This window comes from Thermobia domestica, chromosome 14, assembly GCF_964235325.1.
Source record: "Thermobia domestica chromosome 14, izTheDome1.hap1.1, whole genome shotgun sequence".
NCBI lineage: Eukaryota > Metazoa > Arthropoda > Insecta > Zygentoma > Lepismatidae > Thermobia > Thermobia domestica.
Window position 1 is genome coordinate 34,704,169 of NC_137467.1, and position 27,051 is coordinate 34,731,219.

Below are 27,051 nucleotides of genomic sequence, written 5' to 3' on the forward strand. Positions count from 1 at the left end.
CGTCCGACACTTATGTCAGCTAGGCTAAAGGAGACGGTGATCGTGAGAAATAAATAAAATGGTGGAATGAAGAAAGTGGGAGGGAACGGGAGAACCCCGAGAACCCAGAGTTGGCGTGGGTCAATGAAAACTTGACCCACGACCCACTGACCCACCACCCACCGTGACCCACTGACCCACAGTGATCCACTCTGACCCACGACCCACCATGGCCCACTATGACCCAGCACCACGGTGACCCACTCTGACCCACTACCCACCGTGACCCACCGTGAACCACTTTCATCCACTTTGACCTACTCTGACTCACCAAAATCCATCGTCATCAACTCTGAACACGATCCACGGCGTCGTCTGAACTGACTAAAGAGTTTACACTTGTATGAAACTGTCACTAATCGGAGTTTGAATTTCTAGTCAATCGCTCAAGCACCACTTCTATTACAATAACGGTGGATCTGACCTTTACGATATAAACTGGTAAAGTGTTTGCCAATGAGAAAATTGAAACAGTTCGAGGTGTGGGGCGGGGGGGAATTAGGAATTAGTGTGTGCCTAAAATATACTTGTACTAAGAGAGTATTCTTGCAAGTGTTAATTTCTGAACGCATTCCACAAGAAACTTCTATTCGCAGGAAAATACCCCTGTACAGTATGGAAAAGGTTATGGTTTCTCAGTTCACAGTATTTTTCTCACAAAAGAATTGAAAAATCAGTTGTTCATAGGGTATAAAGGTGCTCGGGTACCCTATGTGAGAGCATTTCCATAAAGTATGCTCATAATTGTAATTTGTGTAATCACTAAAACACCACGTAAAGTGTTGTTCCAAATCAAGGTAAGTAGACCAACGTAAAGGGAAAAAAAGTGTAAAATTTTCCACACAATTATGCGTACAATCCAAACTTCAAATTTCCGTGTAATTAAGCTTATAGTACAAATTTTATGCCTATTTTTCTCACAACTTTACGGGTTGATTGCCCCGTGCTGTAAGCGCTCCATATTATAAACATAAGCTTCAGCAATTCTTATACCAGAAAGCAATGGGTATATGAAGCCAAGCACTGTATTTTTTTGTTTCTGATTTTTTTTTTCTTAAATAACATCGATCGTTTTCGATTATTTTTACAAAACAACTCACTACCAATTTTCCATATATAGAAAGTCCCCCCCCCCCACATAAAAAAGAAATTTAAAAAATGCTAAGACACATACTGTTTATTTTCAATAAAGAGTTAATACACTGAATTTCAGCTCCGTAAATTTAACGGCTTGCGAGATACTCATTTTTTTTCGCAAAAATTCGGATCCTCACTACCTATTTAGGATATTATGCATTATAATAAAAGCAATATAACATTCCAATTTGGATTAAGCTTAACTATATACCAAAAGTAATTTCATTTGACTTTGTAATTTGACCGTGATGATCAGGCACACATAGTTACATTCAATTTTTTATATAATAATTTATATATTACACTGATCCAAAAATGTATTTTTTCCAGTAGTTAGCTCCTCTAAAAATTCACAGGTCTCGAAAGCCAAGTAGTAGTATAAGTCCTATTGCTATTATTACTATTAAAAATATCAATATCCAAAAGTGCCTGAAGTTCTTTTTTCACTTAGTTAGATACAGTAGCGTAACTAGAATTTTTCTCAGGGGGGGCCAATGAAGGGCCCAAGAAAATTTTGAGAAGGGCATCTCCAATGAATTTTTTTTTTCATATATATATAATATATGTGTGTGAGTTTTCAAGGTGAATGTTTTCATCTTTGTTGTTCATGATTTTACTCTTTTACGGTGAAAATGTATGAATTTACTACTTCAAACAACTGGGATACATTAATACAATTGATTTCCAATATAATTAAGTGGTAATTTAATCGCTGCATTTAAAATATGTGTGGCTGGTTGATTAAGTGGAAGCAGAGAAATACACTTTTACAGGCCAAGAAAGTAACTTAGAGGTTCATGCCTCTACTTAAAAGAGTATCTTTCTATTCTTGTGGGCAGCAGCAAACTTATCAACAACTCCTTCAAGATCTAACGATTTAGCAATTTTCTTCAATATAAAGTAATCCTAAGTTTTTCAACCTATCATCAGTCATTGAATTGCCTATATGTCTTTAATCTTTTCAAACATGAGAATGGCCTTTCAGATGTAGCACTAGAAACTGATATAGTCACAATGGTTATATCTAACTAGTTGGTTTCTAGGAATGCGTTTTTGTAGACGCAAAGATCAACGAAATTCACCACGGAATTAACTTTGGTTTTCTCTCGTCTTCAAACAACTTAATTGTGTTTGGGAAGATTTTGAGTTTACATTTAAATATTTCCAGATCACTTTGCCATATGCTCCACAATATTGTAATTTAGAAAGTTTTCACCTTTTGGATGTAGAGTGGTGATTGATCTAATGATTTTGCTACATGATCCAAAGCGTTTTTCCGTCTCAGTGATTGCTTTATCAATAGTAGGCAGAAAAATGTCTCTTAGTATATTATCTTTAGAAAATTAGTTTTCTGCCTCCAGTGAAGGAAGAGACTCATCCAAAATAAATTTGTGATATTTTTATGGCGAATGTCTAGTTCATTTCCACGAGGAACCCCTATAGTGTATCTGCTCCCGGTTCTGGAATTTCAGGACCATTTTCTTTGCATATCCACAAATATTCTTGATAATTTGTTCGAATGTTGTTCGTTGAGAGTCATATTCTCCAGACCACATTTTCGACAGCGTTTGAACTAGTGAATCTACAAGAATCGAACCTTCCGACATGTCTGCATCTACTTAAAATAAGGCGAAGCTCAAAGTTACAGCATGGCAACAGTCATATTAAATTTTACCCGAAAACATTCCATCTCGTACAGATGACATTTATTTCCCGGATGGAATGATGGAAGTAAATAAATATCACAAGTTCCTGATTTGGTTTAATACCGCATAATAATATAAATAGTTGCTTGGTAGATAAACTGTATTATTAATAATAATAATAAAGTAAAATGTGATGTACGAGGACAAAAGTGCTTACGACACAAACGTCGCACAGAAACAGGAACTGAACTCTAACAGGACAGTGATTTGCTGTTCCAGCCCAATTTAAATTATAAGCCTTGCTCTTGAAGCTTAAGTTTCACTTTAAAGTAAACTGCCAATAATTAACATGTATTCTTAATATTTCAGACAAATGTCAAAGTTTCACGCTCTAAAAATGGTAGCCTAATCAGTGACGAAACTAGACATTTGGTGCCCAGGGCAAATTTTGCGATTAGTACCCCCTTTCATCTATGTACATCTACACCAATAAACACACATATTAGTTTGCTGGCGAACGGGTAACTGCCCCGTTCCAGGATCTTGTTTTGATCTGGCCGTAGTTCAATTACTTATGGTTACTTTTACCCTTGAGCTTTAAAACTGAGTAATGAATGCGCCTTTACGTTATTAAAATGATGAAGTGAGCACTCTTTGAAGGAAAAAGAGGAAATATGTTTTTCTTTCCCTAATATCAAACAGTGTTAGAGCAGACATTTAAATCGGGACTCCTTACAGCAGAAAAAAAAAGTATACCTGGTCCTTTTCTTTCTTTCGTTTGTTTACCTTCACTACTTTTTAGAATTTGACGTGAATTCAAATACACAAACACTTCACACCCACACTGAATGGCCAAAGCTCAGCGGTAGAACATCAGCTTAAGATTCGGAAGATGGTGTGATTGATCCCTCGTGGATAAATATTTCAACTGAGGAGATTACCAAGATTCTTCCTCGGTGGCCCTATTGACTAATTTCCCTTATTTCTATCCTCTGAGTCTCGGATGTTTCAAAGCCTTAAAATAAATTCAAATGTAGTTATATAACGCTAATATCCTGTAGTCAATCCTAAATTAATATTGTAGTTTTGAGAATAGATTTGAAGGAGGGGCATGGATTAATCGATGGAAATTAATTACTTAGTGTACGAAGACTTTTTCGTCCAACATGAGTGTAAAGTTTTACTGCAGTACATGCTACGAATATTTGTAAGTAAGCATCTCTTATTTTAGTATGACTTTCAACATTGAAGCAAATCAGAATGCAGACTGATTTTGCTTTTTTTTTTGTTTGTTTGTTTTTTGCCGAAAACAAAGAAGAAAACCAGATAAGGGACAGAGGTTAAAAGGAACGTTCAGATGCTGAGCTCAATGCATGCACCTTACAGATTTCGATAAATTAGATCTTGCAGTACTACAAACTAAAATGAGCCTGAAGATTTTTGCTCGGAACGCAGACTATTTCAACATACGATATTCTGAAGTTGGTAACATTGTTGTCGAGATATGTTTCGGTAGTAGTTTCACTTGCGGCCACTATTAACTCACCGTTTGTCGACCTATAGCAGTATCACTCTGTGTTAAGAGGGCCGCTAGTGGGCCAAGATTTTGAGCAAGGGGGCCTGGCCCCCCAGGCCCACCCTTGGCTCCGCCACTGGTTAGATATACTCATCTCAGGTAAGTAGACAGAAACAAGTGGAAATGAAAGTCTTGACCGAAAACGAATACAAATTTACCAGTCTTCAGAAGATACTGTCTACAATACAGTGAGCAAAGAGGGTCGGTAGATCATACTGAGTCGGTGGGTCGCAGTGGGTGGTGGGTCAAAGTGGGTCACATGCTGTTGACCCACGACCCACTGACCCACTCAGAAAACTGGATCCACTTGACTCACTGACCCACCGACCCACTCCATCTCTGCCCGAGAAAACCCACGAGCAAGGTGTGGGGCTGCGGTGGCTCAGTGGTAGGGCGTTCACCTCTGGCGCTTGGGGTCCTGGCCTGGGTTCGATCCCAGCCCTCGTCAAGTGAACTTTGTGGTGGACAAACACCGTGTGCATGAGTTTTCTCGGGGTTCTCCCGTTTCCTCAAACTTTCTTTATTCCACCATTTCATTCATCACTCATCATCACCGTCTCCTTTAGATTAACCGGCATACCCGTGAGACGTAAAACTCAAAGATTTCATTTCATTTCATTCCGATCGAGATCGCGAATTGAGATCGAACCAGGTACTCCAAGCATCGGAGTTGAATGCTCTACCACTGAATTACCCCGCCCCCACGGAGAAGTGCAGAAAGTGGGAGGAAACCGGAGAACCTCGAGGAAGGCACTGGCACTACACGTGCTTATAGATTGAAATAGTCAGATCCAGGCATGTTACAGTGGAGTCAGAGTGTTTGACCGTTTTCACGTAGATCCACTATGAGATCACGTGTCAGAGAATAGAATCTGAAGCAATTATGGAAGGTTCACATCACACAGTACCAAATTCTGTGTTTAACTAACCTCCGTACCGTAAGGGTATATTATTCAGTGACAGCTATTAGACGATAAAAGTGGGGGCAAGACACGCAAGGGCACCGACCCTGGGAGCCCCCACCCAAAGCTCATATAGGCTCCCATGCATTTTTATGAATATATATTTTTATATGTATTTTTATTGTTACATGTAGTGTTATATGCATTTTTTATTAATGGCGCCCCTCAAAGTTACAAGAAATCGGCGGCCTTCAAGACATGATCTGAACATTAGTATATCTATGTTAGTTTCTCTGGTTGATGCTAACATTTCGTTTGACGAAAGGTTGTATAACTAATAGCATACTATATTTCTCAGTTAACATACTGTATATCCCCAGATAGCACAGAAAATTTTTAAAAAATGTTTAAAAATTTGCAAAGGCAAACTAAAAAGTTTGCAAAAAACTTGCCTTTTCAAATGAGAAAATTTGCCGAAAGTTCAATGCAAATAACGAAGTTGACGCTGGCTGAGTTTGCAGCAAAGTTGCCTCAGAAAACGAAAACATTTGCCAATACAAACGAAATGTTTGCGACTGCACAGCAGGAAAGTTTGCCAGGACTTTGCTGCAAATATTTTGTGCAAATTTTCTTGTCAAAATTTCCGAAAATGAGCTGATAAATTTGGTGAAAATATTAAAAGGTTTGCAGCAACGTTGCAGAAAGTGTTTTCACGATCGCAAGATCATGTTTGCTGCAAATGTATCAGGTAATGTTTGCTGCAAATTTATAAAGTAACATTTGTTGCAAATTTAGAAGGTAATGTTTGTTTCAAATTTAGAAGGTAATGTTTGTAGCAAATTTAGAAGGTAATGTTTGTAGCAAATTTAGAAGGTATTGTTTGTTGCAAATTTGGTATAAGGCTAAAATACGTATCAAAATTCTGAAACTAGTGATCGAGGTATAAGTCAAAATATTAACTTCTTGCGATTTAATATTACTAAAACATAGGAAACACAATCTACCATTTCGGTTGCATTCATGGAGTAATCACCTGTGACGTTTAGAAGATATTTTTCATTGTTATTTCCAGGTTCTTCCTAAATGTAATCGGAATGAGACATTGTGTTTCGCATGCTTTAATAGTCTTTAAATCCCAAGCAGTTTATATTCTGACTTGTACCTCACTAGTTTCAGAATTTTTCTACATATCTTAATCAAAATTCGCAGCAATTGTCTTCAAACTAGTACAACTACATAAAAAAACAAACGAGATGGGCTGATAAGGGTCATTTTTCGCCCATCGAACACCGGAAAAATTAAGAGTCCGATTCAGACAAGTTTGCAATATCTGTATACTGGAAGATATGTTTTGTATGTGAATACAATAGATACGTAAGAAAATAAGTCATAGAAATTAGTGCCCCAAAAGAGGCAACTTTGCGTCATTTTGACAATGTTTGCTGTCGTTGACAGAGGCTTGTGGTAAGAAGGATTCAATGAACCTAAATAAACCAGACTCGTAATAATATAACGCTGTGTAAGCTTTGATGAGGAACAATTTATTTTGGTTCAGTGTGTCTTTCGACCTTTGAGAGAACAGAATGTATCTAGCCTCTAGAGACACTTTACATTTTTCCGATGTTCGTTGGGCGAAAAATGACCCTCATCAGCCCACATCCTTTTGGAGAGAGCAAATATAGATGATAGTTTGCTACCTTCCAGCTGCACTTTGCTTGTTCATAAAATAAGAAGTAACTTATTAAAGACTATTTTAACGTCATTTAATTTATATATATGTATACATAAATACTAAAAAAGCAATAGAAAACGCCTAAACCTGTGATATTTTCCATAAGTAGAAGATTTGCTTTGTTATAATTAAATATAAATTAATTATTTGCTGAGCAAAGCTATATATTTTTATTAGTGTCTGATGAAGCCAGAGTTAGTTGGCGAAACTGTAACACGTTTTGAATTTTAATGAAAATATAGTTTTGCTCAGCAAATAATTAGTTTATATTTAAGCCTAAACCTGAATATTTCTGAAGGTTACATCAACGTTTATTCCATCATTTACTCTTGTAATGGATACGGAAACTTTCTCTGGTTCCTCGTAGGGAGATTTCGACTTAAAAGCGAGCCACTGAAACAAATCTAATAAATTTGACCTTTCAACGAATTTGGCCTGTACATTTTAATCCAAAATTTTACAAAGTCGGCTGCATAATCACTCAGCAAAGTAGCAATTGACGACTAATTACCCAATAACAACACATTATACTCGAAGATAATGCACAAGGGAAAACAAACACTTCCAAATGCATAAACAAATATGGCGGCATCCAGATGGCTCCAAGAACAAAGGATTAAGCCTTTTCTAAATTGACATGTCGAAAAAAAAAACAGTAAAAATCATGGTAATGGCACAACCGTATTAGAATGTGTGAGGGCAAGCATGTAAAAATAACTATAAGAAGATTAGGATGAAACATTAAAAAATACTATACTGTAAATAAAGGGCATTATATATTTATTGCTTGATTTTGACTTTAGGATGACAATGTACTAAAAACTATAACAATACTCAGTGATCATATTACAGAATGCATAAGGGGATTAACAAAAACTGTTTTATAGAAAAAAAAGTTGAGAAAAGCAAATTGTTGTGTATATATATAATAACACTTAGTACCAGATGCCAATATCTGAAGCCTCTTCACAACTTTTTGAGTTTGAAAATTGAGCGAAAATGGAAGAAAATATCAAAATTTCGAACTGTGCAACCTTCAACCTGATTTCTCATCAAGCACAAATAGAACACACCCGGAAGCTTTTTCGCCGAACTATCGGAACATGCATCCAGAAACAAACGTGTGCCAATATCTGGCGTATAGACACACTTGATCGAGAAGCGACCCAGTCATCACTCTCACAAACTGGTTGCATAGCATCTGCACGATACAGGATTCATTTTCAAAATTCTTATTTGCAATCAGTTACTTCAGCTAAATACTATCTTATATTGAGAAACAAAAACATCCGGTTGTGTTTTGTATATGCTCGCCTTGCTTGGTGCAAATTCGGAGGCAATTTGAGGTAGGAAGTTGGAGAGTTACTTGGTGAGGAATATTTTGCTACACGTTAAAATTCTCCATTTCTCATTTTTTATCTGGAACTGAGGTCACAAACTATAAAACACTCCATCGTGGTTTTTAACTATTATTTGCCGGTCTTCATGCTTTAGTCGATGCTGTCAAAAATCCAGGTCCGTGGGGTGAGTACAATGTACCTAAAAATCCATTCGTACCATGCAGTTTCCCATATACTCAATTATAAAAATACTTCACACTATACACCCTTTTGCCATACTAATTACTTTATTTCGATAAATAGTTAAATATTTTTGGGGGTAATTTTTCTTACAAACTGTTTGAGTCATACCAACTGGTAGGTTTATAAATCCCTTCTCTGCCGATACCATACGACCATTTTGTCAAAATTTAATACAAGTAACTACAACTTTGCAAAAAAAAAAAAAAAAAAAAAAAAATAGTGAATGAGGTATTTGAATGATGTCTATCTTTCAGTTCATAATATAGCAGACTACCTACAGCACAGATGCTGCAAATTATCTCGTGTATGAACAAAAGTTATATTACTGGAAACTATGTACAATGCGTCTTTGTCGATAACTACCCCGATGGTAAACATTAACTCTTGTTTCATATGCATACAAGCTAAACGACTCTCTTTTCATTATGAACAACTTTCCTTGATTATCACCTAACAAAAACTAAATGTACAAAGCAGATTTATCAACCGTGTGCGGTTTCAACCATATATAAACAAGTCTCTTCAGTTGTCCGGATTACTTCTTACAAATAGTTACAAATATTTCGTAATCACTGTTCTTCCGTTGGAGGCTAGGTCTTGTTTCATATACGCATACAAGCTAAACGACTCTCACTTCATTATGTGTAACTTTCCTTCAAGATTAGCACCCAACAAAAACTACAAACTCAAAACAGACTTATCACCACTTTTCGTCATCACTGTTCTTCCGTTGGAAGCTGAGACTGCGTGCTGCTGAGAGTCCACCTCCAGATGAGGATGCTCTCTCATCCAGAGTAACTCTAATAGTGCTTCCGCTCTCATCCATTGAAACTCGAGTAGTGTTTTTGCTCTCATCCAAGGAAACTGGAGTACTGCTTCTGCCTTCTCTGAAATGAAAATTCAAAGTATTATGCATTTGTGCTATAACATTCGATTATCAACATGATATAATTAAGGCGAGAGTCAATTTCTCACGTATTGACAAGGAAATATCTGAGGACCACGGATGCTACAGTGCCAAGTGACATTGAGGAAAGAGAAAAAAAAAAAAACTATCCTCTGTTGCAGCAATGATATGGAAACACAACGTGAAGTGCATAATTCCCTCAACAGGTGGCAGAATAAATCACCTATGTTGTATTGCTTCCGATGATTTAATTTTGCTTCCGATACTTGGTGCTCATTTTTCGTTAAAAATTGTAACGTTTTGAAAATTTCGCAATTGTTTAGTAAACTACTCTTCATGATACATCATCAGAGCAAATTTCGTTTCTCTAGCTCCAGCACTTCAGCCTGTGCAGCTTTTTCATATTACGTTTTCCCGCTAGTTTGGAAATGAGATCTTCGAGTTTTACGTCCCACGATTATGCCGGTTAGGCTAAAGGAGACTGATGATGAGTAATGAATGAAAATGGTGGAATGAAGAAAGTGGGAGGAAACGGGAGAACCCCGAGGAAACCCACGCACACGGTGTTTGTCCACCACAAAGTTTATTTGGCGGGGGCTGGGATCGAACCCGGGACCCCAAACACCAGAGGTGAACGCTCTATCACTGAGCCACCGCGGCCCCTCCCACTATTTTGGATCGTGTTTTTAACGTAACCTATACTTAATGATCCACTTTCGGTGGTCATAAACTCAAGATTGCGAATTGTTTAATACTTCGTAATTTTCCGCAAACTACTGTTCATGATACAACATGATAGCAAATTTCGCTTTTCTAGCCTTAGTGGTTCGCGTTAGGCACTTTCTAACCGGTATATTGACTGGCGGCCCTATTCCATTCAAGATGGCGACCTGGCCAAAATTTTCTTTTTCTCCATAACTTGCTCTTCAAGACACACCTTCGCACCAAATTTCGTTTAAGTCCAGCAGTTCGGCCTGTGATTTTATATCACTGTGAATTGTGATTCAATGGCCATAAGACTTTGGAATCCTCATACAACTGAAGCTAGCACATGAGACTCTCGAGATTCTTTGTTACCCCAATTTGTGATTTTAAATATACAAACGTTGTACGTCAAATTTTCGAAAGATAATAAGACTTCCCTTGTACTTTTGGTTCATGATGACATGTGTGTTTACATTAAAATCATTTACTTTCATGCTAATTATTGCAGGAATTATAGAACAAAAACAAGCAGAGTTGAATTTCTGCCTCGAAGACTCGAATTGTGAGGAGGTCCTTGAACTTCGGTACCCGATTTTTAAAAGTGACTCCTGATTTGGTGAATAATCGAGCAGGCAATTTTCTTAGCCTTTCATACGGAATAATATAGCCTTCAGTTTTTAATTATTTTTTTTTGAACCAGTTTTTGAAAACAAAAATTTTTCTAAACGTTTCGTGAGGGATACTATTCACTTTAAACATTTTTCATGTGTTGTATAGTCTTGGAGAGCATTACTTTATTGTTCTTTCTTTTTCAACTATAGTCTCTATGTTTTTAGGGTGTTTTGGGATAATGTATATATCCCCGAATATCCTAAAATGGTTGAGAAAGTTGATGGTTGCAGACATTTTGTTTTATTACCACAAATACCAACGCGGTCTTTAAAAATGATGAAATATAAAGAAGTTTCTGAAAATTGAATGCCTGCTATGACCATCGACGTTTCGGAATTTGCAATCTCCGACTCCGTAATCCCAAGGCGTTGGTCATAACTGCTCTAAATTTTTAAAACGTATTATCTGGGAAGTCGGAAAATGTGGCTTGGCCCTATATGCACCCGACGTCCTCTTTCGTTATAGAAAATGTAAACCACGCACAATTGAATATTCTTTGTAAACATAATTGTTTTAGCCATTTTATTTCCATACATGGTTTCACAGAATACACCATCGTTAGATGCAAAGGCGCTTGAGAAAATGATTCAAATTAATAACAGATTGGTAACCGACTCATATATCCTCTCATGAGAAAATAGCTACCACATGTTATGAAAAAATAAGCAAATTCCTTCTATTGTGGCGAGCTAGTAAAGATACAAGGCAAAATATTATTAAAACAAACGAATACATACCACTAAGAAACAAAAGCGAATAAAACTCACGTAGAAAGAACTAAAGCAACTAACAGAGTGAACAGGAAACAAAGGAGAACAAACAGAGTGCATATGGCGGCGTGGTGTCTATGTAACGTCATTCCTGCAGCATTGACTAGACTTAATGTACGTAGTAGCATTTGCCTGAATCCAGATTTAAGGATGGTTTGTGATCATGAATAAAAGTTATTAAGTTGTTTATTGTTTTCCCTGAGCCTATTACCATGACCTGTTTTATATTACTTGGATTTTGTTTAGTATAAACATCAACAAAATGTTCCACATGTCAAAGTAATAGGTTCGAAAAAAAATTTACTATAATAAAACATTTTTATCTATAAATAGAAACATCCTTCATTCTGAACTCAGGCAACATTCATAATGCTACCATGTATTTGAAGTGTGGCCGATCTGGCAAGGCTGGAGGAGCGTACACATCACGCCATATCCAATCTCTGTTCGTTCTTCTGTGTGTTTCTGTGTACTTTGCTACCTGCTTTAGTTCTACGCATATCTTGTGGTTTGTTTCTAGCGTTGCTTCTGCAGCGTAGTGGAATGTACTCCTTTATTTTCTCTATATTTTGCCTACCTATACCCATCCTTACAACCTGGATACAGAGAACGAACCTAGCTCATTATTCCATCACATGTGGCCATCCACCAAAGATTTAAATTCTTCATGAGGATAGTTTAATAAGCAACTTAACTTTCATTAATTACAACACACCAAAAGATTTGTTTTTGAAGGTCGAATGGCTTCCATACATTCCTGTGTGAGACAGCTATTAACTCACAAGTGGCAAGATATGTAGACTGCTTACAATTCCAGTGCTCTTTGATACCCCACATGACTCCATTCTCATTTATACTATATGTTTGCAATTCAATATGGCGGCTTTTAAGATGGTGACATTGCACTGGAAGTGCCCTCAAACATAAGCTATCTACCCCGATTTTCAATAGTTGAGTTGGATCTGCCAATATTTCCTTCGTGACGGATCCAAACAGGTATTCTTCACATTTTATTGCCTATTTTATTTCAAAATAGCATGCATGTAGCAGCTCAATGGAACATTTGTGAAACGAATGACCACTACTGTCCTGCTTAGCAGCTAGAACTTAATTTTAACACAAAGTTTCATAAAAAAAAAATCCAATTCTCATGATTCGTGTACTTTCCTCGTAAGCAAACACACTACAAAAATATAAAAATCAGCGCCATTACACCCTCCATATGGTTATAAAGTGCTTTCCCTGAAAACATAAATTTTCTTGCATTGGTTCAAACTTGTATTTTTCTTTTTTCATTATTTGAAAAGAATATTAGGGACGATATGAAGATTGTACTGCCTTTGAAGTGACAACTGGTTTCATTTCATAATGACTGCTGAATTCTTAACTGTTTCTTAGTGCTACTTTTTTAAAAGAAAAAATCGCTGAATAACCGAAGTATTTGCTTCAACTGATGAGTAATCATGGAAGAAAAGTTATTTATTACCATCAAAAAATGCTTTTTAGCTTTGCTATCCAATGCTTTTCATAAAAGATCCTGAGTACGAACGAACGTAAAATTGCTTACTCACCTTCGAGTTAACCCTTAACTAGTCGCGTGAAAAAACTTACTTAATTAGTCGCGTGCGGAATTTTGTTCCGCATAATAACTACATAGTAAAACTCGTGTAATATTTGCTTTTTTTTAAATTTTTATTTAATCTTAGGTTAAAATATTTGTTTTAATAGTCGTCTTAAGTTATTTTATGCTATTGGCTAATTATCCTCCTCCTGCAAGTTCAGTCCTCCTGCAAGATACAGAAGGCCCAGCAAGGCCTTTACTTCTGTTATATTAGTATTTTGAGCATCTCTTTCTCTGCTATAAGCGTCCCTATGTGTTTCAATCCACTGGTTTGTATATTCAACGATTCTCTCCAGCATAGACGTACTAAAGAACAAACTCCAACATTCGCTCGGCGTTTTCGCTTCTTTAGCATGTCCTTTGACTCCTGGTAAATGGGTCAAAATATTCTGACTTTTTCTTCGTATAAATTGCCGCGGAGCATGTGCGTACCATTTAGTGACATTGTCCTTTCCTAGAAGATATGGTCCCCGTGCAGTAGTATTTGAGAGTGATTCCACATGATCTGCTTGTGGCAACACTTCACCTTCATCTGCTGATTCTTCAATGGCAGAGATATGGTCGCTTTCTTCAATGATATCTTCTTCATCACCATCTTCCATATCCGGAACATCTAAATTGTCGTCTTCAGCCAGAACTTCCAGCAACATGTTTCTAATTCTGTCCACATCACGTTCATGATGATCCATTTTGAAAGAAAAGACTGACTCTCTTCTCTATGTATTTATTTTCAGAGCGCACAATGCACATATAAACCGCTTATAACTTCAGTTGCTTACAAATGAACTGTACCTGAAAATATATTTTTGTAAAATAAATTTTAAAAAATAGTGGTGGTGGCGTTTGCTTGTGATATGTTTCGTAGTCACCGAATCGCTTAATTGTTGTCGGCTAAAAACAATAAACTGAAAGAAAGCGTAGAATTTGTAGGAGAAAAAAAGGGTAACTTATTTAGTCGCGCGCGGAACTTTGCTCCGCAAACTGCATCACTCCAAAATAAATAACAAAATGTTCACCAGTGGCTTGGGCAACAATTCAAATATGTATTGTTGTTTAATCATGAAACTTTAAAAGACAGCTAGACAAAAGTTCAAAAGCATACGATGGAAAGTAAGGAAAACAGAAAGAGAAATGTAAAAGTGCGGAACAAAATTCCGCATGCGACTAATTAAGGGTTAACCTCGTTTTGGCTTGATTCAGAAATCCTAGTCTACATTTCTTTATTGAATCTTGGGCTGTGTTGGGATGTGATTTCATAACAGCATCTGCATTGAAAAAGAATATTTTTGATCAAAATATTAAACATCAAATGGTTTATTCTAATTTTTACACACTTTATTTGAACATAGTGGTTGCCTTGTCCGACACTTTTCAAATACCACAGCAGTCGTCAAATGCAAAAACACTAGCCGGATAAGAAGGCCGAAGTGGGCTTTACTAGGATTGCTTTGATATTCAACACCAAAAACCTTCATATCGAAAGATGACTTTAACCCAAAAATCAACTTCGGTCACTTTCAGATTTCGAAATGCATAAAAATTGAAGGAAAAAAAAAACAGCTTTTTTTTCCCTCCTAGACTCGTCACTTGTAGTGGCTTCGCACACTGCAACAATAGTATCCTCTATAAAATATCTTGCATTCCAAAGTAAACGTAAAACAAAGTGCAAACGTAATACAAAGTTATAAAATGCATTCATTAAAACATTAGAAACAAACCACGAGAAATAGACCTATTTTCATTTTTAAAAGGCCTCGATTGAGCAGTTTGCCTCTCATTACACTTGAAAAGGCAGAAACTAAAAGTATTTAATGAGAAACGAAAAGCATTTAATATTATAAGCTCCTCTTATCCACCTTTTCTGATTGTGTGGTAGGATTCTCTCAGGGTATCAAATCTAAAAACATTAAAATTTACCATCCAAAATTGAAGAAAACGTTGATATTATGGCCGATGGTGTGTATTACGAAAACCTCCAAATTCAAGTTCTCAAAGAAAATTCTAAACATTTGTAACGTATGGTGCAATTTAACACTAGAAGGACCAAAACTTTTACCTCCCTAGAAGTACCGAGCCGTCATTTTGACCGCTATTTAATTCCAAGAGATGTATATTATTTTTCTTTATATTTCTCTTATTTTAGCTTGAATTTAATCTGTTTAATCGACTAGCTTATGTTTTATGTAAATTTTTCTCGTGATATAATGCAGGTAATCCACTAAACCCCGTCAATATATTAAATATAATATTAATATCGGAAGTTCGCCCACAGGACAGTGACAAGAAAAATTAAAATAAAGGAATAGTACTTGCATTCCTACGTATGGAATCCTTTTTATACTAGTCACGTGATCACCCTAGCTGCCCTGTAAACATTGGCTGGGCTACTTTTCTTTAGCACAGACCTGTGTATAATGTACCAAAATAGTTTTATATCGAACTTTTTATTACATGGAAGTAAATTACATTTTCAATATATTTTTATTTCAACTTGTATGCACTGAACTCAAGACAGCAACACTTTTCTTGCGCTTACACTTGTGTACAGCGAGTGGATTTCCTGATTGATCTTCATATACGTCTGTAGTGAACATATCATTTTCTTTCTCATTCAAGCACATTTTGGGAAATTCTCCTGTTTGGACGCAGACTACCAATCAATATCATCTGTTTCTTTTTCAAAGATTCGGCTCATTTTTAACCTGTAAGAAAAGTTATCGCAAGTAACATTCATTCCTCTGCTGATAAAAGGATCCATCGTTTTCAGAACAATATATTCGCCTAATTGTAAGTCCCGACGTCGTTCTTAATAGTTTTCCAGGTAGGAACATACTTTTAGTTCATACCGTGACTTTACAACCAAAAATGAATCCAAATTTTTCAGGCTTGTTTAGGCATACATTACATGAATTCGCATCTCATTTTAGTAGAGAATAACTGTTCATCCACAAAAGCACTGTCGTGGGTTTTTTAGTGCCTGATACAATTCTCAATGAATAAGTTCTACACAGATGATGCCAAAGCAAAGTTGTTTGCTTTTAGCCTTGAAGAGCTAGGACATTTTTCACCAAATCAAAGATACTTCATTATTTAAAAAAAAAAAAAAAAAAAAAAACTTTCTTTCCATAATGGTTCTGTAAAACACTGGTCCATAGCTTACGTTTTATAGTTCCTTTACGGGTATATCTGAAGCTACACGAAATATGAATATTGCTAGAAATAAAATGGGTTCTGTAATTGACAGGAGCCAAAGAGAATCTTGACGCTCTCTGAGCTTCAATAACGGTGCATTTCAGAATGTTTCTCAACATTGTTTCGTCTATGAACAAGCGAAAAGCATTACCAAAATCATCATCTTCAATATGATGTAAATCATAATATAACAAACAGGTTTCTCGCGAAGGATGTCCTGTGAGGCAGTATGCCCAGCTTTGTTCTGTTTGTCCACTTTACTCCAACGTGTCCCGTGAGCTCCTATAAAAATATTTGATCGATTACTTCTGGAAACTTCTGTATCTGTTTCCTTTCTCTTATCCGAAAAAGTAGCTTCAGACACTGCATTGTCGCTACTACTGCTGTGTTCATCGAAGCAGTCTCCCTGTTGTTTTTCCAAGCGAAATTGATTTTGACTCAAATCTTAGAAAGTACGTAACACTTTATCAGGTCTCATGTTGCTTTTGTAATTGTTCATATGTACCTTCAAGAAAACTTTTATTTCTACAGAGAACAATGTTACTACGAGATACGAACATAATTGAAGAAGAAAATATATTCAAAGAAGTGCCATATATCTTTTTCCTTACAACAATGAAAAGCAGAAATAAAACATTTCAAATAGAAAACTCGTTGGAAAAAATAATGTAAAATATTTCAAAATTTATTATTTCCAACAGAGAGCGTACCATATAGCGTACAACCTATAAAACAGTCCACATCAACAGCAAAATATAGATTTTTAAATGAGGCAGTCAAATTGACGGTCTGGTCCTTCTAGGGGTATTCAACAAAAATATGTACTTATTTAAAATAGACAAACAATGTTTATATGCTATATCAAATCTCTCTTTAAAATAATAAAAGTCCTAAAGTATGGTTGCGTCAGTCAAAGAAATATATGAGATATAGAAAATTGTTTTACGTGATGCCGTCAAAACGACGGCTTGGTCCTTCTAGTGTTAATATATTCTGGTCCGTTTTCTTAATTAGAAATCCGCACTTTATTTTTACAATATGAACACAAATGACGTTTAAGGTTTATTGTGCGAAGCAGGGCCGTGCCGTGGGGGGAGGCGAGCGGGGCAAAGGTCAAATTGCGTAGTTTCCAGCCCATTCAAAAGATGGAAGTAAGAAACTCGACCTATCCAACTTAATTTGCTTCCTAACCTTAACGTATTCTAAACTAACCTAACGAAGCGGGATGGCAACTTCGGAATAAATGCCTTTTCCAACGGCAATCCTGCAAGCATTAATACACCATATTCATTTTAGTAAGCCTAGTTGTATCATTAATTGCAAAGTTTAGCTTCTTCTCTCATTCATCAGGATAAGTTCAGTATCATCACCCCGGTTTTAGTCAAAATACTGAAATACTGGAGTTTCAAGCTTTGTAAATACATTTTGTAAGTGAAAAATGGTGTTGAACATGACAACATTTTCGTGAAAAGCGCAAAGATACCCTGTGACGGCTGGAACCATTTGCAAAAGCATTGCAGTATGGGAAGGAAATGGCCTACGGCGCGTGTCATATTTCTGTTTGTTTTTACCGAATGGAAAATCTAGATCTGAAACTGATTTTTCGTAGAGGACATATGCTAACCAACGTGGCCAGGTTTACTTTTTTTTTTCGCAAATTCTATTTCCGAAATTGCGGTTACAGGTGAATCAACGTGACAGTCAGTGCCGTTACTTAGTATAATTAAACAAAAAAGAAAACTATACTTAATTTTAGCTAACGTAATCTAACCTAACTTTGCCTGTCGAGCAATTGTTGTTCTACTTTCATAGCTACGTCTTTGTTGAAAAAAAAAAAAAAAAAGATGCCGATACTAAATATTTTCCCAGTCATCTTTGCTCCTTATTACGTTATATTTTTAAAAAATTCGTAGAAAGAGAGCTTCCAATTGGGAAACACTTTCAATTGTTTATGCGTATTAAATGTGGTCCCCCCCCTAGTTGGGAGCTTTCTAAAAACACACCTTACTTAAAACAACGGTAATATACCAGATTAGGTTTTCATGCCATATAGCGTTGCCAACAATGTATATCAGTGCTTTTTGCTTTGTAGTGACGTTCACAGTCGCACACACGAAGTACAAACAGGTTCAAAGACGAGAAGGTTCTAAAACACAGGTCCCCCCACATAGGTCAGTAGCTAGGTTGGGTCCTTTCTGTACCAAACCTTAATATTTAATTCATATAGTATTGCCGAGCGATCGTTAGCAAGTGGAGGCGGGTTAGAGCCCCGCAAGGCACGTTGTTTTCGGTCTTGATTACAGATAAATAGGAAGAGGGGACCTGTGTTCTAGAACCTTGCCTTCAAAGACACTTAAGGTAAGACCCCCCTATGTTAAACATGCGCAAAAACCAAACAATTGACATGTGTTTTTAGCGCATAAACAAGGGTGGAGGTCACTCCATAGAGTTTTCGCTTTGGGGGAACCCTCGATCTTATTTATGCGCTAAAATCACATGTCAATTGTTTGATTTTTGCGCAAGATTAACAGGGGGCGTCCTACCTTAAGTGTCTTTAAACGTGTTTGTACTTCGTATGCGACTGTGAACGTCACTACAAAGCAAAAAAACACTGATATGCATCGTTGGCAACGCTATATGGCATGGGGAACTAATCTGGTATATTACCGACGGTTCTACGGATATTTTTCCTAAGTGATACGTTTTCTTTTCGATGTTCTACGGTTACATCAGGTCACGTTAGGTTAGGTTGTCCTTCCTCTTCGTTCAATATTAACACAGTCTTTCTCCTGTAAATTTTTACTTTCGTAGAACCCCCTTGTGTAGTTAACCCAACTCCGATAGCATTGGCAGTTAAAAATCATACTCTAACGGTTCTTAAACTGTATTCTAATAATTTTTCTTGAAGTTCACTGGTAACCAATTATTGACAGCACGCTAACTGACGAATTAGCTATTACCGTATTACTTACGCGAGCGAGACATCGGAGAAACAGCGAAGAGCCAACCACTGTTTGCTAAATTGCTCAGCCTGTAACCGCTAACACACTTTTGTAGTTTCGACAACTGTCCTTCGTACCTCTTTGAAATTCACAGACTATTCAACATGTATAAATAACTATTCCATTTAGTAAAATCATCTGCTTATAAGCGAACCCGGCAACAGAAAAAGAGTGAAACCTAACTTAATGAAACATCAAAATTTTTATAATGTGGATCCGTCTTTTCTTAGTGGCAAGCACTAAACATCTTTCACTACTTGCCAAAAATAATAAAAAAAAAACTTACGAACGATAAACGCACAGACAAAGGATATCGCAATTTATCTACTTACTCAACGATCATACTCCTGTACTTACTCTCGTCAGGCTGCCTGGGTCAATATAAATATCTGACAAGAGACCAGTGAGTTTATTCTGGAGTCCTCTGATCCTGATGTATTGGCTTTTCTCGATTTTGACTTCCCGCTTGTTTTGTCACAGTAGATGTAGCGCAGTGAATCCTGGGTACGATGCGCGCGCACTCGGTAATATCATCACAGGCGAGCACTTGGGACCGACCGCCAACCCAATATTTGTTCTCGCACTCCCCCCCCCCCCTTTGCTACCTCATTTTTCTATGTAGAACGGTGAATAATAATAATATATTCAATCGATAATAATATTCAAAGCAAAACAGACGTGGATGTTTCGCTTCCCCAAAATTCTTCTTGGCTCCTTTCTTGTCCCCTACTATTACAAGCCAAGCGCCGCTACTGCCCGCAACGTCATACCACACAACTGAAACCGTCTCGAATTCCTGCAGCAGTGAAACACAAGTGGTGTCCGCTGCGAATCAGTGACCTACTTTCCTACGAGATTTGCTAAGTGATTGTATATTCTATGATCTAGGTGTTGTCGTTTTAATTATACTCTCCTGCAGAAATTCACCATTTTGCTATATAAATTTAACCTAACACTAAAATTTCCAAAATGCCTATAAAATTACCTAATATTTCCCTGACATCCCAAACTTTGCAAATTTCCTGACTTTTCCAGGTTTTCCAGACTGGTAGACGCCTTGTCTATAATCTATATAGTCCTAAAACTACTACTACATGGCATTAACCAAAGTCTAAGTTTATACACTTGTATAAACTAGTTTAACGCTATCCTTTAATATTGTAAAATGAAATCTTTAAGTTTTACGTCCCATGACTATGCCGTTTAGGCTAAAGGAGACGCTGATGATGAGAAATGAATGAAATGGTGAAATGAAGAAAGTGGGAGGAAACGGGAGAACCCACGAGCACGGTGTCTGTCCACCACGAAGTCCACACAGCGCGAGCTGGGATCAAACCAGGGCCCCAACACCGGAGGTGAACCCTTTAATATTGTAAAGTAAGGAAATTATCCATACCACAATTTTCCTTCTATCATCCCCACCCGTAATCACTAAAATTGTCATCCACATATATAAGCAATGAAATTCATTTGTTAATATAATAAAACAAAACACTTCATTTATACCTACTTGTAGTGCGTTCAGGATATGTGAAATTGAAGTACTTGCTTAAATTTCTTTCAAATATAGTAGGACCATTCTCCTTCATTCCATCCTTGAAATGGCAACTGCAAAGCCTTGAGAAATTGTTTGGCTCCCGGTCTTTCCTCTTTAAAAAATATAAAAATATGAATAAATTAAGTATAAAATAAACTGAAAGTGAAGGCATGAAAAATATCTTCAGAAAATATTTCGATAATAAAATATAATTAAGATTACTGTAAAGCACGCCTGTTTTCACGCACAGTATAGAGGGATCTGTTCCTTGTGCGGCTGACAAATAAAAAAAAAAGTCACGATTGATACATGGTTCGTGGAATAAAAGAAGAGAGAAGAAAAATGCTGGCACTAGTGGAATTGCCGGTATTATTGAAGTAATTAACTCTTCATGAAAACCTATTGGCAAAACAGTACTTGTGTTGAAAAGAAAATCCACAGATCGCAACCAGCCAACAGTTTTATTGATAGTAGTAATAGGTTGGTTTACCTTAGGTCAAGGTAAGTTCTGTTCTGTTCAACAATAGCAGTCACTATTCATATAACTTGGAGCATGCCGTCTAGGGAACTTTATGCCTACCTATTACTACAACTACTGACGTCACGGAAGAACTTCATGGGTAGTGTTTGCAAAAAGGGTCCAGAATTCAGATAAATTACCAAAATTTACAGGTAAAACAGTAATTTACCTGATTTTCATTTCGTTGGTATGAAGAAACGCAGTGTAGTATAAGTTATTCAATAGCTTTAAACTCAGTTTTAACAAGACTATTTGTGATTTGTGCGTGTCATCGTGTACAATACATGAATGAAGTATGTACCGAGGCAAGTAGTTTCAATGGCAGCAATTTCTTAGTCACATACGTAAAGAAATTTAATTTCATTTCGTATGCTGTGATTCGAACCTCCTTCGGTGTGGTGTAATAAAAAATATAGTTAAATTACTCTCCATGCTAATTGTTGGTAATTCTGAACCTTTTCTGCGAAACTTAACCCCAACTTTAGTAAGGTTCCGCCGAATTACGCTCTCTACGAAACAAGACCCAATAATTACGTTTAAAAAAGTAAAATTATTTCAACAATCATCGCCTAGTTCATTCTAAACTTATTAGGTTGGTGCCTTCTTACTAGGAGCTTACAGCTTTATAATTCCTATAGAACTTGCACTCTGAAGTCAATAGGTCTATACATTTATATATTATCAATTAAAATATTTGAAAGTCATTAAAACGACAACTCATAACAAGAAGACGAACCGGATTTCTACCTATCCGGTTCAAAAGGCACGGCGAAACTAGTAGGTCCGCGCGTAGATTCAACTGCAGAAAGCAGCTGCGTAGTTGGTACACGCAGTAAAGAAGACAAGTGCAAAAATTACAAACCAACCTATGTTAAGTGTTCACTATTGGCATGTTCGGCAGGGTTCTAGAACGCTGTCCACCTTTTACACTGCATTGTAAAATATAGAAAACAACGTGCTCTACGGGGCTATTAACCTACCTTTACTCGCTATCGCTCGCTCAGCAATACTATGTGCATTCAGTAGAGCTTTGGTACAAAAAGGAACCAATCTAGCTACTAACATATACGTAGGGGCCAGCGATCCAGAACCTTCCCAGCTTCTATGTTCAAGGGCGACATACATGTTCTCTGTTTACATACATAAATTCCTTAAACATTACTCTTCCCTTCAATACTATTCAGACTGTACATTAAAATTTCAATGTCCTCACATTTTAAATCTGTACCGTTCAAGTGCAAATTATTATCCCAAAAAAAGTGCAAATAGTGGGAAATAGTCTACGACCAAGTAACGGGTTCACTCGAGCAGACGGTTCTACCAAAATAGATTATTTATAGGTAAAATATAATGGGAAACATTTGTCGTGAACTGTCAGTGCACAACATATTGAAATGAATTTTGAGTGATAATACAAGTATGCGTATACCCCTCGTCGCTGACGCGCCTGGTCCCTACGGACGGACCCCCTCGCTATCGCTCGGGCCTTCCTGCTGTGCTCCTGCACTGACTCGGTTAGAGACCATTCATGCATTCTGTTAAAAGAAATACAAAGCTTTAACCTAACCTGAAACTGTTAGAATATGTCAAAATTTGATAGACCCGTCTGCTCGAGTAATACAGAAGTAACTACTGTTTTTCAGATGTTTCTCTCAATTGTTTTATTGGCCTATGTTTAGCAGAAGGGGTCCAGCTCTTTTCTCTAAAAAATGTTACAATTTTGGTAATTTCTGTTCACATTCGGTTAGTTTAGGATAGGGCTGGTTAGTTTAAGTTAGGTTAGGCTAGTTTAGGTTACGTTAGGTTAGTTTAGGTTATGTTATATTAGTGTAGGAGTTCCGCATAATTTTCCAAAAAATGATAGAATTTCGTTTATATCTACTAATATTACGTTATTTTAGGTTAGTTCAGGTTACCTTACGTTACTTTACGTTAGGTTAGGTTAGATTTGGTTACGTTATGTTACGTCTAAGTACTTGCATCCCTCATTTCTCCTGTAAATTTTGTGTTTTTTACGTGCTACTGGACCCCTTGTACTAAACATATCCCGTTTTATTAGAAAAAAATCCTCGTTGACTGTATTTGAACACATTTCAACACAATCTGTGAGTAGTAAGCATGTTAATATAATAGATTAATTAACTTAATGCGACATGTTTAGCAGAAGGGTTCCAAAAGTACGTAAAAAAACATAATTTACAGGAGAAATGGTTGATGCAAGTACTTATACCTAAACTAAGTGGTCCATGTTCCGTTAAGGGGGTCCAAATATACACTGAACACTTAAGCTAACCTAACCTAATATAACGTTATATTATGTAATCAAACAAAAATCAATAGAAAGAAGTGGTGTCAAAACACTGGACCCCTCAACGGAACATAATCTAATATCAACTACGCTAATGTCAACAGAAATCACCGATTATTTTTTTTTAAAGACAAATTGGTTGGACCCCTTCTGCTCTAAACACAGGTCAACTTAATTAACGTATAGTAATACCAGCTAAACAAAAGTACTATTCAATAGTGCTGGTATCTTATTCAATGGCAGTATGGATAACATTTTGTTCCCCTTGTAAGATAATAATTTTAACAGCACTTACCTGCAGATTTTCTTCCATTTGGAAAATTAACATCCGTAAGCGAAACAATTCATTTTCAAAAGGCGAGTACCACGTAAACTTCTTATAGAACCCGCTGTAAGCTGGTTTGTTTGGAACCAGCTAGCAAAACAGGAAGCGGAAATGGCGTTTTCTGCACCAGCGTTAAGCAAATTTTCGAAACAAGTTTTTTACAGAGTTGCAAACTGTTTGCGACGGCAAACTCAATGCTATATTTTCAAAAAAGATGCAAGTTAATTGCAGTGGAGAATTTGTATTTTCAAATCAGTGAAAATTTGCAGATCATATTGAAAGCTTTTAATAAATATTAAGAAATTTTGCTTTCGCAAACTTTCAGATTGTTTGCTCCACTAAACGAAGCAAAAACTTGCCGCAAGTATTCGTGCTATCTGGGTCGTATTTCATAGTTTATTAAATAAATTGATAAGAGCAACGCAAGTAGGTAGAAGGTAATAGTTGTTTCTTATAACTCTGTTTCTAATCAATATTCCTTCCCATTAGGAAAAAGAAAAGATATTTTAGGAACTCAATTTGCGTGAAATTAATGAATAACTTGGGAAACACATTTTAAAAAAAATGTTCTCTCAAATAGTTTCAAAGCGGCTGACTACCAAGTCGTGCCCTTGTAAGAAGAAAGAAGAGTATGCAGGAATTATTGTGCTCCAATAGGCTATTTCTTGGACAATTTTCCGTGGCAATTAAAAAGCAAATTCTGTACGTATCTTAACACCATGGGAAGACAACCAACACCTACCTACTCATGTAACGGTAAATATTATGTGGGATCATTTTTTCTATGAACCAGTAATACATACAAAATCTTTACATTTCCAAATAATATACATTAATTAATCATTTCAAAAAAATGGGGGATAACTGCTTCCTCTGTCCCCTAATTGTCGCACATGATATTATTTATTTCAATAGTCCAATGTAACTAAAAATAACAATATAACAGACTTACCTTGGATGTTTCGCTTAAGAAGACAAACTAGCTAGGCGACAAACGGAGAATTCGTCACTTTGTACGAACTGAAGGATAGAAATGTTTTTTTTTTATAATTTTTTAATTATTAATTTAGTATGAGTTGAATTATTAATCAACCACTTAAAAATTACTAATAAGTTGATGGTATCTTTAGCTATATAACACATATTATTTCCTCAATGCAAGTAGTTTGCAAATACTGTTATCATTTATATTATTTATTTATTTATTTATTTTTCCAAGAAGCGCTACGGGTTAAGGTTATGAAAACAAAACAAGATCTGCAGAGTTGATCTCGAGAACCAAAATGAAGCTGTGAAGGAAGTTAAGACTAGCGCTATTGTATAGGATTATACAACTCCAGAAATGATGTCTTCCAGAAACGACACTGCGGCGCTACACCAAAAAATACACAAAAGATGTAAGGAAACAATCTTCTGGCTACTTAATTCAAATGATAGTCCTCTATAGGGAATATACTGTTTTGGAAATTTTTTGTCTTTCAATGAGTTTATGTCACTCTCATTCACGAAAATAGGTCTCAATCTTCTCATTCAATAAGAAACATATGAACGTAATCATTTTAATTAAGCTACTAGGCAACCATGAAATGGGCTAAACGTGAAACCTTAAGTTCAGGGAAGAAAAGGAACTTCGTGTTTTGTGAAAATAATTTAGGGAGATTCTTTGGAGCTGAACGACATGAAGAAACCAGAGATCGGGTGGGTCAAGTGGGTCAAGTTTTCTCAGTGGGTCAGTGGGTCGTGGGTCGACAGCATGTGGCCCACTATGGCTCACCACCCACCAACCACCATGATCCACTGTATCCTACCTACCACCGTGACCCACTGCAACCCATCACCCACTGCGAACCACTGACTTATTCTGCTCACTGCATTGTAGACAGTATCTTCTGAAGAATTTGTCTGCGTTTTACTTTCAAGAAATTCATTCCCCTTTCTTTTCCATTTGTTTCTCTCTACTTACCTGAGGTGAGTATATCTAAGTGAAAAAAAGAACTTCAGGCACTTTTGGATATTGATATTTGTAATTGTAATAATAGCAATAGGACTTCTAGTTCGCTTTCGAGGCCTGTGAGCTCTTAGAGGAGCTAACTACTGGAAAAAATCAATTTTTGAATCAGTGTAATATATAAATTATTAAATAAAAAATTGAATGTAACTATGGTGCCTGGTCATCACGGCCAAATTACAAAGTAAAATGAAATGATTTTTGGTATATAGTTAAGTTATAATAAGAACTGGGATGTTATATTGCTTTCATTATAATACATATTCTAAGGAGCTAGTGAAGATCGGAATTTTTGAAAAAAAAAAAAAAAGAGTATCTCGCAAGCCGATAAACTTACGGAGCTGAAATTCAGTGTATTAACTATTTATTGAAAATAAACAGAACGTGTCCTAGCATTTTTTAAAATTGTTCTTTATGGGGGGGGGGTTCTGTATATGGAAAATTGTTTGTAAAAATGATCGAAAACGATCGATATTAGTTAAGAAAAAAAATCAGAAACAAATAATACAGTGCTTTGCTTTATATATCCATTGCTGAAGCTGCTTCCTACTATAATAATTGCTGAAGTTTATGTTTCTTATATGGAGCGCTTACAGCACAGGGCAATCAACCCATATAGTTGTGAGAAAAATAGACATAAATTTTGTACTGCAAGCTTAATTACACGGAAATTTTAAGTTTGGATTTTATGCATAATTATATGGAAAATTTTACACATTTTCGATCTTTACGTTGGTCTACTTACCTTCATTTAAAACTTTCACATTTCACTCTTTTTCCACTGAAAAGTCTTGATAATTCAACAAGTAAATAATTATACTTCGCTAATTTAATTGAAATTCATCGTTATTTGGCCATGACAAAGCACA

The 27,051-nt window shown here is 36.3% G+C and overlaps 1 protein-coding gene across 1 annotated transcript; it reads right to left on the reverse strand.

Moving 5' to 3' along the window:
- Positions 1-7,117: 7,117 nt before the first annotated feature.
- On the reverse strand, positions 7,118-24,282 carry LOC145669620 (uncharacterized). The gene is made up of 3 exons (XM_081737855.1): positions 24,145-24,282; positions 20,995-21,133; positions 7,118-9,502 (listed from the first exon to the last, which is right to left on the reverse strand). Exons 1-3 carry the CDS (start codon positions 24,175-24,177, stop codon positions 9,294-9,296), a joined length of 381 nt encoding a protein of 126 aa, XP_081593981.1. The 5' UTR covers positions 24,178-24,282; the 3' UTR covers positions 7,118-9,293.
- Positions 24,283-27,051: the final 2,769 nt, after the last annotated feature.

Excerpts from the sequence above, each read along its gene's own strand:
- LOC145669620 (XM_081737855.1), bottom strand. The coding sequence starts at position 24,177 with ATGTTAATTTTCCAAATGGAAGAAAATCTGCAG. Across the intron at positions 21,134-24,144 it reads AAATGGAAGAAAATCTGCAG|AGGAAAGACCGGGAGCCAAA; the intron begins GTAAGTGCTGTT and ends TATTTTTTAAAG. Across the intron at positions 9,503-20,994 it reads ATATCCTGAACGCACTACAA|AGAAGGCAGAAGCAGTACTC; the intron begins GTAGGTATAAAT and ends TTTTCATTTCAG.